Below are 22,520 nucleotides of genomic sequence, written 5' to 3'. Positions count from 1 at the left end.
TTTGTGCTCTTTAGCAACAGCATTGCATTCAGATGTGAAAGTTCCTTTTCCCATTCATTACAATGAGATAAAACAGAAGGCTTACAACAACAGATAAACAAGCACTCTGTATTATTCTGTAGTTTTCCTCAGTTGAGTAGTCTTTGGACAGCATTTTAATGGCTGAAAAAAACCCTGCACATGATGAATAAGGATGCCATTCTCAATTAACATGGACAAAGGATCATAGCCATATTTGGCAAATGAGGTAGCTGTGGTGTAAGAAAAGCAGGAGTATTCACAGACATTGCCACATACATCACTGTCCTCAAATCAAAACAAGTTAATGACATTTTTGTACATCTGCCCAACTACATGACTACACATTAGTCTGGCAAGTACTTATTAGACCCAAATTAAACAGCACAATGATTATAGTTCATATTTACTAAATATAGTGTTATTAATTTATACAGCACTAAATATGGATGCTACTAGCATATAAATAAATGCTGAGTACTGAACCAAAACAGCCCAAATTACAAAATATATTATCTTTATTAAATATATCTCAGCTCTACAAATGCTGCCATCCATAGAGCTTCCATTAAAATATATACCGTGGGGGAGGAAGCATCAAACTGTCATCCGTTCTCCATAACAAGTAGACTGACGACACACCAGACTCTGAATCCCAACAGCTCTCCTCCCAAAGTCAGCCTCTACACTGTGCACTGGTATGCATGTCATCAACACAGAAGTACCAGCAGCCACTGTACAGGTGGGTCTCAGGTGGTGAATAGAGATCCCAGTTCCACAAACATCTCGGGTAAGACCAGCTACCACAAAACTTATTCAATAAACCCACATAACATCTGAAATACACTGGATATCTTCCACAGAACTTCAGTGTACTTTGGCCATGCAAATTGAACAAGAATACCCATGCCACCAAAGTCCATCAAGAAGTCTGACACTCATTAGTGAATAGTGCAGCAAAGAAACTACAGTTCAACCCATACCAAGTGAAGAATGGGATGTCTAACACTTAAAGGAGGAACCTTAGTCAAGATACACCAGTAGCACAAACTAGCAAGTCTTGCTATTCAACATTAGAAAACTCTTTCCTACCTAGGGATGCCTTCAATGTGATTTTATGTACCAGTGGTTATGCACAAGCTTAGCATGCCATGCATAAGCTTCACCATCTTTTTAGTAAGGTGTTACATTAATTTTAGATGCTTTGGAGTCACAATATAAGGCACACTGGCAAGCCAGATGAACAAAGAAAAGGATACTTTGAGGAATCAACTCTGTTACCTATCTCTACTTCTAAACTGGCCATGTCAGTTTTATGGAGGATTCCTATCCCAAAACTTTACCTGTGTTTAAGCTTTAGAAAGCAACCGGTATAGACCTCTGTCACAATTACACCTAAGTTTCTAATTTAAATACTGATACAAAGGCGGTTTTCTGAAGATGTTCTGCAGATTGAGAAAACTGATATCTAGTTTCTTTAACCCACAGTTATAGTTTATCCGTAGTTAATAGCCTGGATTCTGGAAGAGATCGCTGCTAAACTTGCATGTTTCTTTCTATCATATCATTAATTATTTTTCCAAATTTGTGCAAAGTAGAACTTGGACACACTTTATTTCATAAAAGATTTGGCTTTCATCTGATTTTTTTTAAGATCTAACTTTTCACTTTTATGGGATCAGTTTTCCAACAATTGAGCTTATCAGCCACATCTACACTGCTAGTGATTCAAAACCATGGCATATTTATTGATTCCAAAAAGCTATTACATGATATCACTTGCGTCCCTGTATTTGATTAGACTGAGTTATTGGAGGAACTAACAAAAGATTACTCAGAACTCTGCAAAGAGTTTATATAGATGTTGTCTTACCTGACATCTACACTATTTGCTTTTGCACCTTTATTTATAAGTATTACACACACACATTGAGTTTTGCACAAAACAAGTATCTGATGTAGCTTTATCTCCATTTTGTTATTCCGCCATTAAAAAAAACCCAAAACTATAAGAGATAGGTTGTAGATATAAAACATTTATCCACTCCTTTAAGAGAATATTAAGAACAGCTATGTAAAGTTGTATTGGCGACTAAGATATATTAAGACTGAGCTATACACTACATCTGAATATAGCATATTATCAGATATTTATATGTGAATATAAACTATGCACTTCTTTTGACAGAAAAATGCCCATAAGTTTAAAACATGAATATGTTAATTAGATTTAAATTCATCCATTATAGAAAATATTTTGACAAGTATCCTAAGAACAGCGTTTTTAAAACAGTTCAATGCATTAAATACATGCAAATTTTGACAGTCAAAAATGCATACTGCATAGCTGAGATACTATCATTCTTCTTCACAATCACTGCAGCCTCTAACTAGATACAGATTTTTCATGACAGACAGAAACATTTCCTTCTGCGTATCTCATATTCTCAGATTTCTACTTCAAAATGATTCCTGAAACACTTTTAAAGACAGACTTAAAACTACTCCAAATTAGAATGGTTGTTATATACTTCAGTTAGGCAAATCATATTCAATCTCTTTTTAGGTAGAACTGTTTGCCACTGGAATTGCATCCACTAGTGAGTTTTAGAACACATTTCATTCTTGAATTACCTGCACTCACAGGGCACCTATAGGCTATTTCCCAAATACACCTAAGGTAGATGTATACATGGGGTTTGCATACACAGATAGATTAGCGCCCACACCAATCTGCAGTCTGTTTTGCAAAATCCCCACATAATTTTAGGGCACAGTTTCAGAATTTGGCTAAAACCCACTTAAAATGTGTAACTAACAGTTGAAATCTGCTCCCTTTGCTTGGTAGTCACATGACAAACCAGACCAGCTCACTGATCGAGACAAAAACTTACTCTGAAGGACTAGGAAGCAATAATGTCCATCTGCTTTCAAAGCAGAGTATCTTTACACAAAGGCATCCCCTGTGGGCATGGAAGTATCTGCATGGAACACCACTGTACAACAGCCAGTGTGCTATAAATTCACATCACCCAGGCCCATGGCACTTAACCACCCACACAGCCTGTTGTACATCACATCAACAAAACTGTAACACAGAACTGGGTCAAGAAACAGCTCAAAGGAATAGCGGACAACCTCCCTGTATCAGGAAAACACAGTGGTTCTTTAGTTACATGTATCTACTTATGCAAGGATTTTGAATTTGAAATGGAAGTTTAAAGGAAACATGAAAATTTTTACCAGTAGTAACAGTTGGTCCTCAAGAAACTATGGAGATGTCCCATGCAGGCAGCAGCCTGAATCACACCATGAGAACACCATGGCTTTGCATGAGTCACGTGTTTCTGAAAGCCCAAAGTAAGAGCATATGGATGGAAAGACATGCGATTATTTTACAACAAAAACAAGTTTCCTGGCATGAGTTTCCCTCAGCCATCAAAGTTCCCTTCCAACTACCTGCACTTTTTATCCTACTTACTGGGAAAAAGACCTGCAGGGAATCTTGCAGGGAGTATTGCAGAGAGGCAGGGTATCAGTGGGTTTGTGCATTTGTATCTTACTCCAGATTCACAGCTCACTTGCTAATGAAATACCTTCTGGCTTGATGCACTACATAGAGAAAAGTGAAACTAATTGATTATTTTTTGAGGAAAGCACAACTCAAATGAACCTCAGCCACAGTTCTGCAACTGCAGGAGGGACAGATAAAATGTGATGTTGTAACTGTGATAGCTAATACTGGTTTAATACTTTAAAATCTTTGTGTTTGATGGACCTTGGAATGCATATGTACTTATAGGACAAACAACACTCAATAGAAAATGAATTTAATGTTCTCAGTAAGGTTTCTTTAGGGCCAGTACATGTAAAATGCAATAGTCCTGAAAATTAACCTCAGGTGTATCATTTTGTTAATACAAGAAATGTGCAGGATATCTAGAACAATGAAGCTTACATGAATCTTTGCATAAGAAAAGAGGGTACCTAAGATAGGCTTATATAGCTGACATGAAGCCAAATCACAGTCCTTGAAGAAAGCAAAACTCTGGATTTCAGTGGCATTTTTCCTAGGGTGCGACCTGCAAGGCCAAGCCTGTTATTGAAATGCTCTGATACCACAAGGCTCTAAAAGCAAAGCAGTGATAAGGGCAGGAGAGCTGCTATTTCTGTACCATAAAAAGAAAGATTCTAGAGACGTTATTACATTTAAATGTATTCTGATATTGCATTCTGCTTTTCCATCTCAGCAGACGCTGTTCCATCTGAGAAAGATGGACACAACATAGAGCACAGTATTTTATATTAAATGTAGTTATAAGGGAAGAACAACAACCTTGGAATGACTCACTCGCAGGACCAATTCATAGGTTACACTGAGTATGAAAGGCAATTTCAGAGTAGCGGTGGAAGAAAAAGAGTTTTATAACAGAGGTGATACAAACTAATTTGGAGACACAGATACATACAGAACAGAGTACGCAATGTACTGTACACACTTCTTCAAAGGAGGGAAGAATGGTTCCTTTTTCAAATACAGTGGTATGTGTAAAAAATAAAGTCCAATTCTGTTCAGTACTGTAATGAAATCATTACAAATGCTGAAATATATTAAAAATTCAACACTAAAAAGACAGTGGCTTTGTACTTGTGCTGCACTGAGTCTAAACACAAGATACTAAGAACAGGAGACCATATTAAGGCAGGTCTGCTGACAGACATCGGCAGTCCTATACAAGTGGTGCATACAGAATGTAATAAGATATTCAGGAGTGTATTTCAGCCCATATACTAAAGCACTGAGAGGGTAAAGTTTTGCTCATGGCTGCATTCCTTTTTAGGATAATGGCAAAAAGTGGTAAGAAAATAAAAGATTTGTTGAATTATTTCACAAACAGCTTGTCACAGTTCTGTATCCTAGATGATACATTTCTTTGTCAGGAAAAACATAACGAAGTTCACCTTTTAAAATCTAATGCGAGTTCTGTTAGTACTAGGACTGTGTAAAAATAGCATCTCCTACAAATGAACTATACCATAAAAATTGATGCTCGTGAAATGTTATTATAATCTAAAGTCTAAAACCACAAAGCAAGAAAATTCCGAGTTAAACTGAAACTTCATCCTTAGCCCACCCAAAACTGTTTAGACGCAGCAGGGCTAGCCAAAGAGTAATAATACTATATACAAAATATGCTGCCATAACTAGAAATTTAAAACTAAGTATGGAATTCCAGCTCTACTTCTGATCTTTCTCTTCCCTGATTTTGTAGGTATAAGCAAGTCCTTTCATTACTCTAGCACTGGTGTGGTTAATAATCTTAAGGTAATTTTTTAAAACTATTTCTGTGCAACAGAATTCATTTGCCAGATTCTCATCTACACAGACAACTGTACTGTTCTGTAAAGGCAGAGAAGAAGGGAAAAACCAAAAACCAAACAGTAAAATGATCTTTACAGAGTACTGTGGAGTGGCCCTAAAGAACTCACATAACTGTGCGGCCAGTCCTTGTACTCCAAACCTGTCGACTTCTTTTTTTATTTTTTTTTTAAGAGCTACAGGCATAAGTTATTGAACCACCACATAATGGCTGAAATAAGATCTGCTGTTGAGGAGGAACAAGGTTCTCATCCAAGTCAAGAGATAACAAATTGGGATGTGGAGAAGACTGATTTTATCAGCGACGGAGTGGGAGGGGGGTGGGGCAGGGAATGGGACACTAGATGGCATATCATCTCATACTGTTTCTCTAGACCTCCTCCATAATTAAGTAATTAAGTTTGTGTTGAAGGACCTCTCCCTACATTGCTGGAGACTGCTCCTTCTCTCACCAGGATCTATTTTTGGAAAGACTACTTTTCGCCGTATCTCTTATATGACCTTATCGGTGTAATGGTCACAAAAGGATTTCCTGATATTTTTGAACTCTACCTTCTTAAAAGACTCTTCCTGGCAGGAGATGGTAAATCAGCTGCTGAAGAGGCAGCCTCTGTTGTGGAATGTCAGGACTTCTATGGAACATAAGCAAGAAAAGTAGCAGATAGAAGTCAACAATGGAATAGGTAACATGACATTTCATGGACTGAAGACAGAAAGCACTTCTCAGAGAGGACTCTGCAGCTCCAGAGTTTGTTCCATGAGCCAGTAAATATTGCCTGGAGTCATGCAAGTCCACCGAAAGAGCAGCACAATGCACCATAAAGACTTCTGTAAAGGCACATTCATGGAACTTTTAACATCATCCAGTACTACTCCAGTTGATCAGTCCCAATCCTAATAGCTCTGCTCTCATGTAAATCTGAATTTGGCTGTTTTCCTCGAAACAGGCATGTTCAAAGAATCACAGAATCATTCAGATTGGAAAAGAACTGTTGGATCATCAAGTCCAACCATGAGCCCTACTCTACAAGTTCTCCCCTACACCATATCCCCCAACATCTCATCCAAACGACCCTTAAACACATCCAGGGATGGTGATTCCACCACCTCACTGGGCAGCCTATTCCACTGTCTGACCACTTTCTGCGAAAATTTTTTTCCTAATGTCCAGTCTAGTGTCACACTGTGTCTCTGAATCAGAGATTTTTGAATCACCCCAAAGAATTGAGAGTGAAAGTTAGCCTGTTCGGGCACACCTCACACTGCCCTTCACCACTGACAGTACAGGGACTTCAGGATGCTCCAGCGGTGTCCCTTCTCACCTAGTGAGTTGGTCAGCTTTTCCCTTGTGATAGATTAGGTGTTCGTGCTGGTGGAAATGGTATCCAGCTTTGCCCAAGACCATTCAGAAAATCTATTTTCTACAGGATATCTTAATGTTTTCTTCTGTTCTAGCACCAATTCCTGATGACCAGGCAACTGGTACTCTGCGTAAGGTTGCAATTCATCTGTCTTTTCAAAGCTCTGTATCTCTATGGAGAGAATACTTGAAACATAAAGAGAGAAAGGAGTCTCCTGGCAGAAATGTTCTGTGATGGTAAAATGCAAACACATGCTCAAATCAGCACTGAGAGACCACAGCCCTAGCTCTTTTTCTTAGATGAGCTCCCTAAACACTCAGTGCCCTCTTTCCCTGCTCTCCTCTCCTACACTTGACTGAACACTCAGTTACCAGAGTGGATAGAAAGCCCACATTCCCTCAAACCATGTTTGATCCTTACCCAGGATAACAAGACCTGATGATTATGATACTCTCTTATTTTAAATTCCTAATAAATTCCAATACCGTTATTTTCAGCTTTGTACGGGTTCATTGCAAGCTCAGTAGTAAGAATAAGGGAAGATCTTGATGAATGAATGGCAGAAAATTAACTTGCAGGTCTGGTACATCACTGTGCCCCATTGCTTCAGAATATGCTCACAGCTCTAATATAAACAAAGAGCTTCCAACATTGCTAGAAACCCAGGCAACCATGTAGGAAGCAGCAGGTTAAGGGCTGTCTCTGTTGTAATTAACTTGTTCCTAGAAAGTCTGCAGTCTTCTCCAACCAAAACCTTTTAAATTCAGAACTTTACCTGTATTATTCTGCAGTAAATATTAACATTTTGAATTTCTGAAAAGACTGAATAAAACCAAAGTCAAGTTAGAGAATGCTGCTTTAGTATTTCCACTGTAATGCTCTGTTTGAGAAAGTCCTCTGGAATCAGAGCACTCTAAAAGGGCAATAGATTCAGCTGAATACTATATTTTTCCATTTCAAATTTTTTTTTTCTCTGAGCTTTCATTATTATATACATAGACTCTGTTGTAGCTCCAAAGAAAAATATTATAGGACAAACCCTAACGATTTGTATACTAAATCCTCTGGTTTTACTGGAACTAAAATAATCTATATAAATTTATAGAGTTTAATATAAACATACATTTAACAGATGCTACTTTATTTTTTCCTATAAGCATAGTATCTATATATAATAAGGATACATACAATAGGGTTTATCTTATTTCATGATTGCAGGTTTAACTATAGTACATATTACTATAATTTTGGTCACAATACTTGTATTTGAAGTTCAATTGGTGTTTTTAACCTTAAGAAAACTCAACCAGTTCCATTATTTGCAGTGCATCTTTCAAATTCACCAGAAGAAAAGATACTGAGATAGAAAAGTGCTTTTTGTTCAGAGGTAAACTGTTGAAATTACTGAAGACTTAACTTATGCTTGAGCTCCTTAGCCCAAATTGTGGGCATCATGACAAAAAAATAACACAAGTATTCTCATGCTGGATTGCAAATCTTTAGAACAGAGCATGTCTCATGACAGCCTGTGTCAAATTACCCACAGAAAAAAAAAGGACTGGTAAGATCAGGATTTTCCTAGCCACAGCAAGACTTGGTCCTCCCCTCACTCACCAGGACAAAACTTCCCCTGCTACTAAAAAGTTAACTCTGCATCAGAAAAATCTGTGCTGAAATGTTGAAGAGACTCAAACATTTCTGATAGACGATAGCAATGAATGTCATGGATGCAATCCAATAAATCAGTAACACACACACAAAAGACATTTTTGAAAGAGTATTATTTGGGTTACAAAGTCAAAAGGGCAAAACGTGGAAAATGCCAGATTTAAGGCTGGCTGAAAGCCTAACTCAGGTGCCATTTGTAACTGCATTAATGACAAAGTTGCAATGGCATGATCACTTTTTCCACATCTGCTCTTTCACTCCATCAATACCTGTCAATGATAACATACTAAAGAGTAAAATCAAGACATCCTTAAATCTGGCATTCCCAGTCTTAAAGTGTTTGACTTTATAACCAAAGTCCTGAACAAATGAAGTCCTCATGAGTTTTAATCTTCTCAACATTACTACAAGAGCTACTATGTTGATTTACAAAAATGGCCCTAGTGTTAATCCAAAATTACAACTTCAGGGTCTGGTCTAATTTTTATCAAAACCTGAGTTACAAGCTCTACCATGCTGCACAATGTAAATATTTTCTTTCCTCAACAATGAAAAAAACATTTTAAAATTCTTCATTTCTTACAAGTTTCAGCTTCCAAATTCTGCAATTTTCCTGGCTTTGGGAGCCTTGCGGATCTGGTAGCTATGATAGAGAGCTCCCAACAGCAGGAATAATTTTAGAAATTCTCTAAAAGAAGCTTTATCAGAAGTGAAAATGCCTGAAACTTGCACAGGTGTGAGCCCAGGCAAATCTAAACACAAGCATCTTTGGGTGTCCAGAAACTGACAGCTCCTTATTGATCCACTTACTCATAGGAGTTGAATATGCACTGCACAAAGGGAATCTCACATTCAGATTACTATCTTTGCAATCTCCCATTTCCCTCTATTTTCTACTGATAAACCCTGAAAATCCCTGGAAGTGACAGTTCCTAACAGATCCAACCATCCACTGATGACATATATTAAGTCAGAAGGGGTTTGCTTCATTAAAAATAAAGCAAAGTCTTGTTGATTTTCTTCTTAAGGTATTCATAGTTTTTAAGCACTTCTAAGGGTTTACTGACATTCAAGACATAATGGGACAAGATACACATTAATCCAATGCAGGAGTGAATAGGCTCCATACAGGTGCCAAAGTTATACAGCACATTGTCAGACAAAGTGATGTGCCTTGCTGTTGTAGCCTGGTTGGTATCCTCCTTTTCCACACTTTACACAAACGTAACCTGAAATTGTGAGTTGGCCCTCCACAAAGGGTAAAAGGGCAAAAGGAAGACAATTTGCTTTTTATCACAGAGCACTGACAAACCAGGAAGGAAACTTTTTGACTAAGTAACAATTCCTTCCCGGGGGGTTCTCCCAGAAAAATGCAACTGTCATCTGCCTTGAGATTTCAGTGTCCCTGTACAGATACAAAACACTAACTCAGCTAAAAGTTCCCTACAACTGTGTTGTAGCTGTGCTTTCAGTTGCCAATGCTTTGTGAGCTTTTTTAAAGCTTTGTGAGCTTTTAAAAAAAAATAAAAATAGAGTCAATGTTGTGGTTTCTGATGTAAAATGAAACCTGGAATTTAATTTGAGACATCAAAATCTAATTACTATTCATAATAACAAATCTTTGGCTTTGTCATTTTCACCTGCAATATTCTTGGCTATGGAAAATGTTGAGATCTATTTATCAGTGTCATTTTTGCAGTTTACTATCATTTACTGTTCTACTATCATTTACTGTTTTCAAGGAAAAAAAAAAAAAGTTATGTTACAGTTGATATCAAAACTTGGTTTTATTATCAGGCTCCAAACTGAGTTCTCTTCCAGTCCTTATGCAGGCAAATCACTACCTCGAGTAACAGTGTTGCCCAAAGAATGTGGATCAAATCCAGTATGAATGAGAAAGCCCACCATTATCTCCCACACATACGAAGAAACTCCCACCATTTCCCCATGTCTTCTATAAAGGTGCAAGACACAAGGGCAGCCTGCCTCAGTAAATTTTTCCACTCATTTTACCTTTTTTTGGACTCATTTTGTTCAAAGTACTCTTTGGAAAAAAAAAAAAAGTAAAAAAACACACTTCTGCTAGCAAATGCCAGAAGAAAAATATATTCTAGCAGTCTTTGGCCAGCTTAGACTTGAAATGAATTTACATCATCAAAACACCTCTAACTTGTGTTAAAACATTCTGAAAACTTATTGCACACATTTTTCTTCCAAAAATTCATAGGAACCTTTTGCTTTACAGTCCATTCTTCACTTGCATGCCCCTTTTCTCTCTCTTTGGAAAATAAATCAATTGCTTATTAAAAAAAAAAAAAAAGTGTTTTGGCATGGCTGACCTGTAGAGATACGGAGCTAAGCAGAGTCAGTGAATCCACTCACTCTGATATGCACACATGATATGCAATTAAAATCTCCATGCACATTCCTACGGGGTTGTCAATCAAGAGAAAAGCCTTTTTGACAACATTCAGTGAAGCGTACCAACTAACTGCTGAACAGGAACTTAAACAGTAACAGCTTTTGTTACTAGCAAGAACGGATTTTACCAAGATTGGGCTCGGTTTCTAAAGAAATCATTATGTTAAAATTTGGGGGGCTTTTCATTAAAAATTAAAATGTGTCACAAAGCTATTGTGTGTGAAGCTATCATATTATGTAATACATGAGGGTTATCAGACATATGTGAAAAAACCCTCTAACCTTTCTTGACTGTGGGAAACAATTTAACCTTTCATATTTAGAACAATGATTACAAGACAGTTTTTAGTGAGAAGATAACATTATTCTAAAAGCATGTTGTCTATTTGGTAGGTACTGAATATCTTTTATAACATCGTAAAATGCCCAGCCACAAAACTAACTCTGTAAAAGGACTGCTACTGCCAAAAATGATACCATGAACAATTTATTACTGACACACTGGAAGATGATGTGGTTCAATTATAAGTATTTGCAACTCTCTGAAAAAATCCTAACGTTGAATTTATGACAATAGAGGAAAAGTCTTTGATAAACACGGAAGATGCTAACATTTACTTTCTAATACCTAGTTAGATAATGCACAACTCATAAGAGCATTAAGGTACTTTAAAATCAACTCTGTAAAGGTAAAACCAGTAAAAATAAATAGGTCGTTATTAATCTGCTGTTTGTGTTTTGAGCGCTAACCTTGAACTGCAGTTTTCAAACATGCTAATATTATTAGATATTGAAATATTTGCCCTCTTGCTTATCACGCTCCGTAACCGAAGAGAGAGCAGATGCATCCTGACTATTAACAGTCATGACAAATTGCCTTACTAATGAATGTTACACACTGAAAGTGCCATAACTGATTAAACTACAATTTCCCACTACCAGATAGAGAGAGACTTGGGAACTCCAGCAGTGGACAACTCTGATGTTCTGCCAACAGGCCTTCAGGGCACAGTGTGGTATTTAGAAAAACACACTGTAAATTCCATATGAATATATTCTAAAAGACTATGTGTATACAACAGGTTTTAAAGAACATTAGATGAAACAGCTTAGGTTTGTAGCCGATGAGCCATGTAAAATGGATGTGTTTTAACAATTTTAGTATCATTACAAGGCTGCATTGGATAATATTTCTGTTGGGTTCCTCTACCCCTCTCCCCACCTCCCCAAACATTGCTTGTGCTGTGCTTTCACATAAAATCTTTCTTTTGTCAGTCTCTTTGTTGGTGCAAAATTGGCAGCGGTTCAAATTCAAAGTACTCCTATTCATTTACTGACCATTAAACCAATGTCATTCTAGTTCACATCAGTCAGAGAGCTAAGCTCTAAAAAACATAAAAGGCTTGCTTCACCACTGACGAATAATGTGTACATTTTTACAGAGCTTAAACCTTAATGCTTTGCCTGAAACTAACAATACAGTATATCTTATCATTCCTTTTTCACAAGCAGGCAGCTGCTGAAACGCTTGCCACTTCAAAATATCAATTGCTTGCCAGAGTTGTCCTCAACACACCCTGTCAAACTCATGTATACTGTGCAATGAAAATGGTGCAGGACTGAAAGCTAGAAATTGTGTCAAATTCTGCTGTAAGGGTATGATGTGCAAAGAACAACGTATGACAACCGTAGAGACTACAAACAATAGCAATGGAGCCAGACACTACATATATCACAACTATGCCTGTACATATTTTATTGTATGTATTATATATTTAAAGCATGACAAATGTGTCATTGAAGCTATGTGCTACACCAAATAGAAACCCTTCAGCTAGTTAAGCTTTTTCATTTCTCTTGATGGAAGTGTAGTGGTATTTTTCTGCCCTCTGAACATTTGTTTGTAAATCACACAGCACAAAAAACCCCATCAGGTTTTCAAAATGAGTAACAGAAAACAAAAGGCAATACTACAAGATGAGAAAATGAGATTTTGTTCAATTAACACTTTTGCTTTTCTCTAAGGACACATAGCCAGGCTACCTTAAAGAATATCTGAGGCTATGCAAGACAAATACAATATCACTGCGCCCATAAATTACAGTATACCTAATTTTAATGCAGATAAGTGCTGGCCTATTGATTTGCATGTTTCCCTGGCAAAATGGAAATCCCATGTGAGTATGTTCTTTGTCTGTAGAAAATGCATTTTAAAAAACCTTTATGAATACAGCAATGTATGCTAAAAAGGAAAACATAAGTCAGTAGTATAAAATTATGCATGGAACCTAGAGAAAGTAGTGCTGATATATACACACATGCACACATGCACCTCTTTGTGCGTGCACATGTGCATGTGTGAATGCGTATTACACAATCGCACAGTTTTCCAGCACATAGTCACAATTTCCATAAAGCGTCTTAACTAATGAAAGTCAGTCTCTAAATATAATCTTAAATTAGCTGAGGAAAAAAATGAAAATTGCCCAACTAAGTAGCAAAGTAAGTTAATCATAAAGTAGCCATGGAGTGCTAATCTTAAAGAAACAACATACAGTTGCTGTGAAAAAGAAATATTTAGGAGGAAAGATGAGCGCAACAGCCCACAACAGCATGTAGGTTGCAAAACCTGAGCGCATGGGATTCCGTAAGGGTCATTAACTGATATAATCCTAACCAAAATGAATAGATATGCCATTAAGGTGTTAATAAATATTTTGGAAAGAGAATAGGTGTTTTAGGTGCTCAGGGTTGCTGACCTTTGCTGTGTTTATTAGTGGGACAATGATGCATTATTAACACACAGCAGCTGTACCTGAACTGCTGCCATGAACATAATAGCCTTTTATAGCCATCAGGGGAGTGAGATAGGAGGCCTTTATTAACCACTAGACATGATTAGCACATTATGTGAACTTTAGTAGGCAAATTATCTCTTATTGAAATATAATGTTGGTTATAACTAATTGTAAACATGATTTTAAAAACTTCTCAAAGCAAAACTAGGAGTTTTACTACCATTTAGTGAATTACTGGCTAGGCCATTAAAAAAATAATTATTCTTTTCCTTTGTTCAACCTGGAAAAGCAACTGTGCCTCACAAAAACTTATTGCACTATGATAAAACCACTGAAGTGAATGACTTCCACATCATGAATGTTATTCTTCAGAACTCTAAAAAAAACATAAACAGACATTTCCAACACAATTTAAAAAACTGCTAATGAAGAAAAAAACCTTGCCTTGTATTTTCCTATGAGGATTACAAGCAGTTCTTAAAAAAATGTTTGCAAATACATTTTCAAGAGTTAACTGGAAAAAATAACACCATGACTTACTTCAAAAAGCTTAATTTTGGGTAAGATTATCCCATTAGCCTTCACAACTGAACACAGCACTGAGAGTCCATTATGAGCAGTCTTTTATGCCCTAGCAGAAAGTCATTAACATAAAATAAATCATTAGCTTTGATATTAAGCCTCTACTATCTGCAGGTTTCTATGACTAATGCTCATGACTGCGTCTGCCAAATTATAAATTATACTTTTTTGAAAGGTTATCATCCCTTTTCACCACCATTTTTCCTTTTACTATTTATTATTATTTCAGGTTGATGCAAACACGATGATCATATAAGAAATTACTATTTTCTCTTATTCATGAACACAAACATATGCACTTTTGGCAACTGCAACCAGAATATGACATCGAAGTCAGCTACTTATAATACAGAATAGAAATGATGGATTCTCAAAGTTCACTTTCTTCAAAGTGAGCAATATATAATGAAGCAGAAACATATGTGTGTATATATGTATAGAGTAGCACTGATACAATAGGATTTTATACATATACATAATCTTCTCACTCTTCTGGCAGGAACTGTCTGGATAAATCTTTTGCTTTGCATTGCAGACTTCATACTTCCTTTACTGACCCATTTCCCTAAGTACAGGTTATCACTGTCTGATTTCAGAGTTCTTATTTCTTCTTGCATACAGAATAAGTAACTGGAGTTTGCTGCAGATTTCCTTAATATAACAAAAATACATACCAGCTACAACAACTTCCATTTAACCTTTAAGACCATATAATCATCAACAACAATAGCAGGAGACAAAAGTACTACCACAGCAGCTCAATTTCCATGCTTAGCCAGCAGTACCTTTGAAAAAAGCCAATCGTACCACTTCTGATTGGTAGAGAGCAGTTTAACAGTCAAGAATGTGAATGCTAAAACATTCTGACATTTCCACTAACCTGGATTTGTCAGATGCTCATGTAATTCAAGTATGTTTTGCAACTCAGAAAGCAGCGTGCTTCTTGGGAGGAAACCATACTACAAGGGTCTATGGCAAATCAAATAGCAGCCCAGTGAGAAACACTAAATGAACAGTTCAGGAACAGTGTTAGCATATGTGCAATTGAAAGATAAGATATAAATATTAGTAGAGCCATATGAAATTCAAATGCTAAAAATAAACTACTTACTGCAAACATGAGAAGCAAAAGAAAACCACAGACATTACAAATGTCAGTTGCACCAAGATCTCTGCTGAAAACATTTTATTCAATGCCCTGACTTACTAACCTAAAACTGATCACAACCGATAAACATAAAATGCAGATATTCCAGTAGAAGGGGAGATGAGATTTTCTTCTATGTACTTGCTGCTGTGGAAGGGCAATGTTTGTTGCTGCTAATGCTACGTAATCTGTGCCTAACCACAGAATAATGCAATGTTGACATTTTCCAACTCAATGCTATAGAGAAAAACGTTATGACCAAGAAAATCTCATTCAGGTTGATGTGAATTCCATGTATGAAAGTATTTTGGAAGCACTGCTATAATTAACAGTCATTTGTCACTTCTGCTATAAACCATGTTTTGGAGTAGTTTATAACTCAGCATTTTTAAAGCATTTTTAAAGAGAAATCACTCCTTGGGCAGAAAATCGCTACCAAGTTGGATAACAAAAACAGTAGAACAGAATAGAATAGAATAGAATAGAATAGAATAGAATAGAATAGAATAGAATAGAATAGAAATTTCAGTTGGAAGAGACCTACAACAATCATCTAGGCCAACTGCAACAACGAAACATTTAAATTTGGTTAGGCTATATTTAAAATAAGTATCTAGATAGACACCCACAGAGCATGTGTCCACTTCAAAAAGATAAACAAAGCTGCCACTAATTACCACCGCTGACAGTTCCAGAAGCCAAGGTCTGCTTTGATCCAGGGACTACCCTCTCACCACAAGAAGTGGTGCTTTCAGGTCACTCTTGAGGCACACGGACAGAGCAGTCAAAGGAAGTTTTTTTGCTTCCACTGTCTAAGTTTTGTTTTACCTGCCATCAATACAGGATTTAAATATCCAAGAACTTTGATCTAAACCTTACTGTGGTTAGGACATTTCTCTGGTTAATACAGTTGTGTTTTAAACATAGTCCATTTCCCAATGCTTCTGTACAGTGTTAGCAAGAAGAGAAAGTCCTGCCAAGATGGGAATCTGAGCACACAAGGGTGATCAGTTCTTCCTGGTAAAGTGTGATCACCCCCAACATACAATGAATCCAATGGGAGTTGGGACTGTTCAGTCCTCCAAAGTATCAGCTCCTTAAGTCCTCAAATGTAGCTGCAGCTGCTCTTTGGTTTAATGTAAACACCAGAGGTACTGCATGCACTGTAGTGTTTAGCAAATACAGCATCCTTAGTTGTTTACAGTCCCCACTTTTTTCAGAAGTCCTCATGATAGGCTGGTTGAGGGTAATGCCCTAGAGATAAACCACAACATTCTGGTAAGAGAATAAAACATAATTTCTCTCAAGGTACTGATGTTTGGCAAGGTTTAAAAAAAAAAAAAAAAAAGACTGCAAATGCTTTGGTTTATAGACACCTTTCAGAAAGATTTCTCAAAAAATACATACATAAATTGTTTTCTGTATACCCCTAAAATCAGGACCACTTCTTTTCTGGAACACTGGAATTTAAGGAGGTATACTTGAGGATTGCCTGCAACTCTGAGACTACAGTCTAAGGTCTAGGAACCCAGGAAAAAAAAGTCCATTTCCCTTATTCCTATGTGATATTTTTTGAAAATAACTAAAAGACTTCACACTCAAAAATCAACAGTCGGCACTAATGCAACTGCTTAATCCTTCCTTTAAGAGACAGCAACAAATTTCAATTACGATTCTAATGCAGTAGGGGACAAGGCAGTTATCTAAGGAAAAACAAAAAAATGCCCCGAATAAACACATGGTGATCTATTAGATGAGCACAATCTAAACCGCTGTCAAAACACTAACACAGCATTTCAGCTTTAGAGCTGTCCTTCAGAGTGCTGGCTTGCCACAATTCTGAGTTTCACATAGAGACTGGATAGAAGCAAGCCACTGGAAATAATGTACACTTTATAAACAACCATGGAGCATTTTACTTAGAGTAGTCTCTATGGTGGGGTTAAGTTTACACAATAAATTATTCTAAATGCTCTGTATGAATATATGCACTTTTGCTCCGTGGAATTCTGATTACGAGTGGGATTGTTACCTGCTTACAAAGCAATGTATTATATCTCCTTATCCACTTCCACCCAATGTCACTTTCCTTTTTTCATTTTGAAGGGTTTTGCTTCCCTCTCCCACTTTTTTCCTCTTTATTCCTCTTTTTAAAAACAACTACAGTCTATCATTCTACCTCTGCTGTCTAGCTGTATTTTTCCACTCACTGACAACTACCAGTGAATACAAGAAAGATGAGTTGAAGGCTCCTGTATTTTTTAACCAGGAGGCAAATCACAGAAGAATCTAGTGCATAATTCTGCAAGGCTAACCATTGGGAGCAGTAAAGACCATTATTTTCTCCCTACTGTTGGCAGGGGTCAGCATCCCTGTCATTAGCTGTGTCAAAGTATAATTATATAACTGCACTTTATGTGAGCAGATATCTTAAAACACTGTAAAGTTGCTGGTATGAAAATACACCAATCCTTCTTGCACTACTGATCGAAGCGGTCTTTGGAGGTGACACTTCAATACAGAAAGCCATAAGGATGTTATTTATTGCTCTCTACATAAACATTTAAACTTATCATCTGACTTCTTCAAGCAGCTTGAAATCCCTGACTGTGTTCTTCTACCGAACTAAAACACTCAGATTATCTAAATTATTTCTTTGGTAGCAATCAACTGAATTAAGGAACGTGATGCTCCTTAAAATAAACTTCAACTGAACAGACTATGCACATTAGCCTGTAAATGTCTGAAATGCTATTATGCTTCAAGTTTCAAGAGACGAACAGTACAACCCCAACTCTAAATCTGTCCAGGGTAAGAGCTCCACTATGTTATTTCAAAGGCTGACCTATATACTGCAGCATACCATCCATTCTGTCTGTTTGTATAAGAGATACCTCACACAGTTGTCATAACCAACATTGTTTGCATTGTTCTTTCACTTTTCTCTCTCCATGGGTAATGCGAGAGAAACAAGGATATGTGGAGTATAATAAGCTTTCACAGCAGATAAAGAAATATTAGACTAAGATGCTTAGAATACTATTTTAGGTTTATAAAATAAAGATCTAAGCGGTCTTCTGAAACAAAGCCTGCCAACTGAAAACTGTAAGATGAGGTGATTGTTTGAATCTACATTATTGCATTTTCCTTTGGCTACAGAAAAATGCACTGTCAATACCTCCTGTGAATGTGCCTGGGAACTCACCCATACTCTACGAACAATCATCTGATCAGGAAAAAAACTAGTGCTAACAACAGCTAGAAAACATAAAAGCGTAAGTATTTCTGGAATGCATTCAAAATTACCAGCAGCTCAAGCAGACTTAAAATGTAAAGAATCAAAGTCTGCCCTATTCGTAAAAAAAACCCCAACAAAACTCAGGTATGGAAACAAGGGCCAAATCCACTAGTAAGTGCCCCAAAGCAAGTTTTAACTAACTTTGTAAGAAACTGTTGTGAATGAGTTTTGCAGGTTAAGATCTAGTCAGGACCACCATTCCAACCCAGAACACGGATCCATGCCATCATCTCCTTTCCTGGGAGAGATCAAGAGCAAACACTCAAACTTACTGAACATAAAATTCTGCAGGCCTCCCGCCCTTCAAACTCCCTAAATACACACAGCACGAAAATGAGTGACAGAGCAATACTGTAACATGACGACATGTTTAGAACAAGTCAGATGAATTTTCACAGCAATGTTAATCACGCTGGGTGAAGGGAGAATGAAGGGGGTGAAAAATGTTCAGTAAGCGTACGCCTCCAAGGGGCCTGGCAAACCTACTCTGTCCATTTAATGTAATCAATGGTCAGTGGCAAAGACATCTGAAAAGACATTTACCCTATACTCGTTATCTTATATTGAAACATTCCTGGTAAGTCTTTTCCAAGCATAAAACATATGTCTTATGACTGTGCACTTTTAAGCACATTATCAGTTCAGGCAAAGTGAAATATAAGAGTTGCAACTTGTCTACAGAATGAGTGTCTCATTTGCATTTAAAAAGAACAGTTTGCTCCCTCATACATGGCATGACTTAAAAGAAGCTTTAACCAGCTAGTAAAGAAATTCTGAAAACAACTTTCTAAATTAATTTATTCGATTTGCAGTGCAACCCACCAAAAATGATTTAAGGAACTTAATTGGAAAATGATTTAATATATTAAAGTAATTCCTGATTTTCCAAAGCATTTAACTTTTAAATTAAATCTGGCCCACTATCTCAAGAATGATGAGCGAAATGTGTATTCAAGTCATTACCTTCTTTTTGAAGCCTTAAAATCACTGATAGGTTTAACAGTGTTTGTCCAGTTTCATTGCCAAATGGGTCTTGAGACACTTTGGTGCTTATGTCATTAGTATTAGCCCAAGTCTCTCACTTGGCAACACTTTATGGTTACAATTTACAAAAACAGGCAACAGAGAAAATAACGGCAAGCCACAGACCAAAGGTAGCAGTAGCCTCATGATTGCTCAGAGCACTTACACAAAATTAATGCACATATACAGGCTGCTACGCATCTGGGCTCTTCCTGCTGAACAAAGTTCACTCCTGGCACAAACTTCCGACCTATAGGGCAGGTTTGCCAGATGCTGCAAAATACAGTTACTTAAAACACCGCTAACAGTCATACCTCTGGGATCTCTCTCGAAATATCCTTAGGCATCCACCACAAAGGGCCAGATTTACCCCTGAATTCTATAACTCCATTGAGTATATGTGAAATGCAGCCCGGATGAATTTGGTCCTTTCTGTTGTGATTGGTAGATGAGACCATGTGGGAAATCTTTCCTGAAAACTGAGAGGGCTTCACCCCGGCGCTGCCGCCTCCGCGCTCCAGCACAGACACACGCTATTTGCCTGGTTTATCCCTGAATCGGGGCAGCTGCCCGGAGTGAAAAAGACGTCTCTGAACATCCCTCTGACACGTGAGACCGGCACGACAATAGCCGAGCGCGGCACCGGGCTCTCCGCGCCCCGCCGGGCCGGGCCGGGCCGGGCCGGGCCGGGCGCCCCCTCGGCGGCAGCGCCCCGCCACCGCGCCCCGCCCGGACCCGCCGCCCCCCCCGCACCACCGGCCAGCTCCTTGCGGAGTTTACGCTGCGAAAAAAACAAAACCAAAACCAAACCAAACCCCCAAACAAAAACAAACATCTGCTGCAGCGTGCCACAGGCTTCCACGGCAGGTTTCTAAACAAACGCCGAAGCGCACAGGTTTAAAGGCATTTAATGTCCGGGAAGCGCTCGCTCGCAGCTTTCTCCCCGGGCGGGGGTGTGCTCCAGGAGTGCTCTGGGTAGCTCGCACTTCCTGCTTATTTCCTACGGCCAGCGTTTTATTCATGTGCAAAGCCCATTCCGTAACAGCAGAGAAAGTGCAGCTCAGGCAGAAAGCACCAGCTGGCTCAGGACACAGAGGCAGTAACAATGCAGGAACCCCAGCCCCCTTCCTCGGCGGCAAAAGTAAGGCAAAGTGCCCCGGGATCGCGGCACCAAACTCTCGTAACCAAACCCAGGATTGGGCTAGCGCGACCCTCCTCTGCAGCTTCTCCTCCCCAGGGCTTGGGGACCTGCAACTTGGGCTCTTCTCAGGTACTGACCCTATTTGCAGCGGTTTAATCAAGTTACGGTGATATTGGCAAGGCAGTTGCACAGCCGGGACAAAGTCGAGCCCCTGTTCTGAACCGACTTGTCAGCCTTATACACCCTTATTGTGCACCTACAGAGAGGTGTGTGTATGTGTGTATTTATATATATATGCACATGTCACACACACACACACACAAAACGTGCTCCCGGCACCGCCAAGTCACCGCTCTGACACATGAACTGCGGGGTACGCGGCGGGGCAGAGTTTCTGCCGGTTTGTGGCGGGCACGATCTTTCTCATGAAGGAGCCCTGGAAATTCAAGTCCTTCGCATCAACATCCTTGTCCACGCTGTTTCTCCGAAAGGGAAGATGTTACGGAAAATGCCTCCCCCACCCACCCCCACCCCGCTCCAGCCGCCCGCCCTCAAACTACTCCGGGCTTTTAATTTGGGGTGCCTGCAGGGGAGCCGGTGTGTGTCCCGGCGGCACCTCTCCGCGGCGGGCGGCACTGCGCCCCCCAAACCCCAAATCCCGGCAAGTGCCGCTGCCCTCTGCCTCGCCGCTGAACTTGGTGCGCGGCTGCCCAAAGCGCAGCGCCCGCTCATGCACCGCGCCGCGACAACAGCACAATCGACAGCACAGATAAAACACCTCGGACGACACAAAACACGAAGTCACCTTGTTGCAATAGTAGGGGTCCAGGCAGGGGGAAGGTCCCAAACAAGGCGTATCAGGAGCGGCTGCAGGCTGAGGAGGTGGTGAATAAAATCTTACGTCCATTTCACTAAAACATCAAGCAAACTCCTTTTCTTTTTGTCGTTAATGTTGGTGCAAAAAGGGTGTGTGTGTGTGTGTGTATGTGCGTGAGGGGAGGGGGGCACACAACAAGACTGAGAAGAATAAAAAAGAGGTGCCTGACTTCAGTAGTCAAAGAAACACCTTCCCTGCCTCACATCCGTTTGTGGTTTGTAAAGAGAGAGAGAGGAGAGGAAAAAAAAAAAAATCTCTTCCAAAAAAGCACCGGTCTGCAGATGTCTGCGAGAGAATCAACAAACCCTCCTTCTTCTACGGCAGGGCAGGTAACTTCGAGTACTTATTGTTTCCCCCACGCATCGGCACCGGGGCGCTAGCTCCGTGTGTGCCTCTCTTTATGGGAGTCTCGGAGTTGGTTCGCTTCTCCCTCCCTCCCTCCCTCCCGCTCGCTCGCTCGCTCCGTTCTTTTTTTTTTTTTTTAATTATTATTGTTATTATTTATTTGGTTGGATTTGGTGGCGGTGTATTTTGGTTGCCCTCCACCGTGAGGAGCGGGGCCGGGGGGGATGGGGGGGAGGCGGCAGCCGGGGCCCCCGCGCACCCCCGGGGGGAGCGGCGAGGCAGCCCGCCCGCGCTGGAATGGCCGCCCCGCGCCGCCCGGCTCTCCGGCACGGCTCGGCTCGGCACTGCTCGGCTCGGCACTGCTCGGCTCGGCACTGCTCGGCTCGGCACTGCTCGGCTCGGCGGGCGGCGGCAGGGGACACGGCGCGCTCCGCCGGCGGAGTCGGTGCTCCGAGTGTGCT

At 39.4% G+C, this 22,520-nt stretch overlaps 1 protein-coding gene across 3 annotated transcripts in view; it reads right to left on the bottom strand.

Annotated features, from left to right (window-relative positions):
- TOX (thymocyte selection associated high mobility group box) overlaps positions 1 to 22,134 on the bottom strand; it is a 226,604-nt gene extending 204,470 nt beyond the window's left edge. For 2 of the 3 annotated variants that reach the window (XM_074897711.1, XM_074897713.1), the window contains exon 1: positions 21,643 to 22,134. In XM_074897711.1, the coding sequence (XP_074753812.1) occupies positions 21,643 to 21,744 (102 nt within the window). In that variant the 5' untranslated portion in view covers positions 21,745 to 22,134. Of the gene's footprint in view, positions 1 to 20,010; positions 20,155 to 21,642 lie in introns of those variants that run through there. The other variant, XM_074897709.1, reaches the window with a different exon arrangement.
- Positions 22,135 to 22,520: the final 386 nt, after the last annotated feature.

This window comes from Athene noctua, chromosome 2 (genome assembly GCF_965140245.1).
Source record: "Athene noctua chromosome 2, bAthNoc1.hap1.1, whole genome shotgun sequence".
Taxonomy (NCBI): Eukaryota; Metazoa; Chordata; class Aves; order Strigiformes; family Strigidae; genus Athene; species Athene noctua.
Note: the sequence above shows the minus strand (reverse complement) of the source record. Positions and strands in the feature narration are given on the sequence as shown.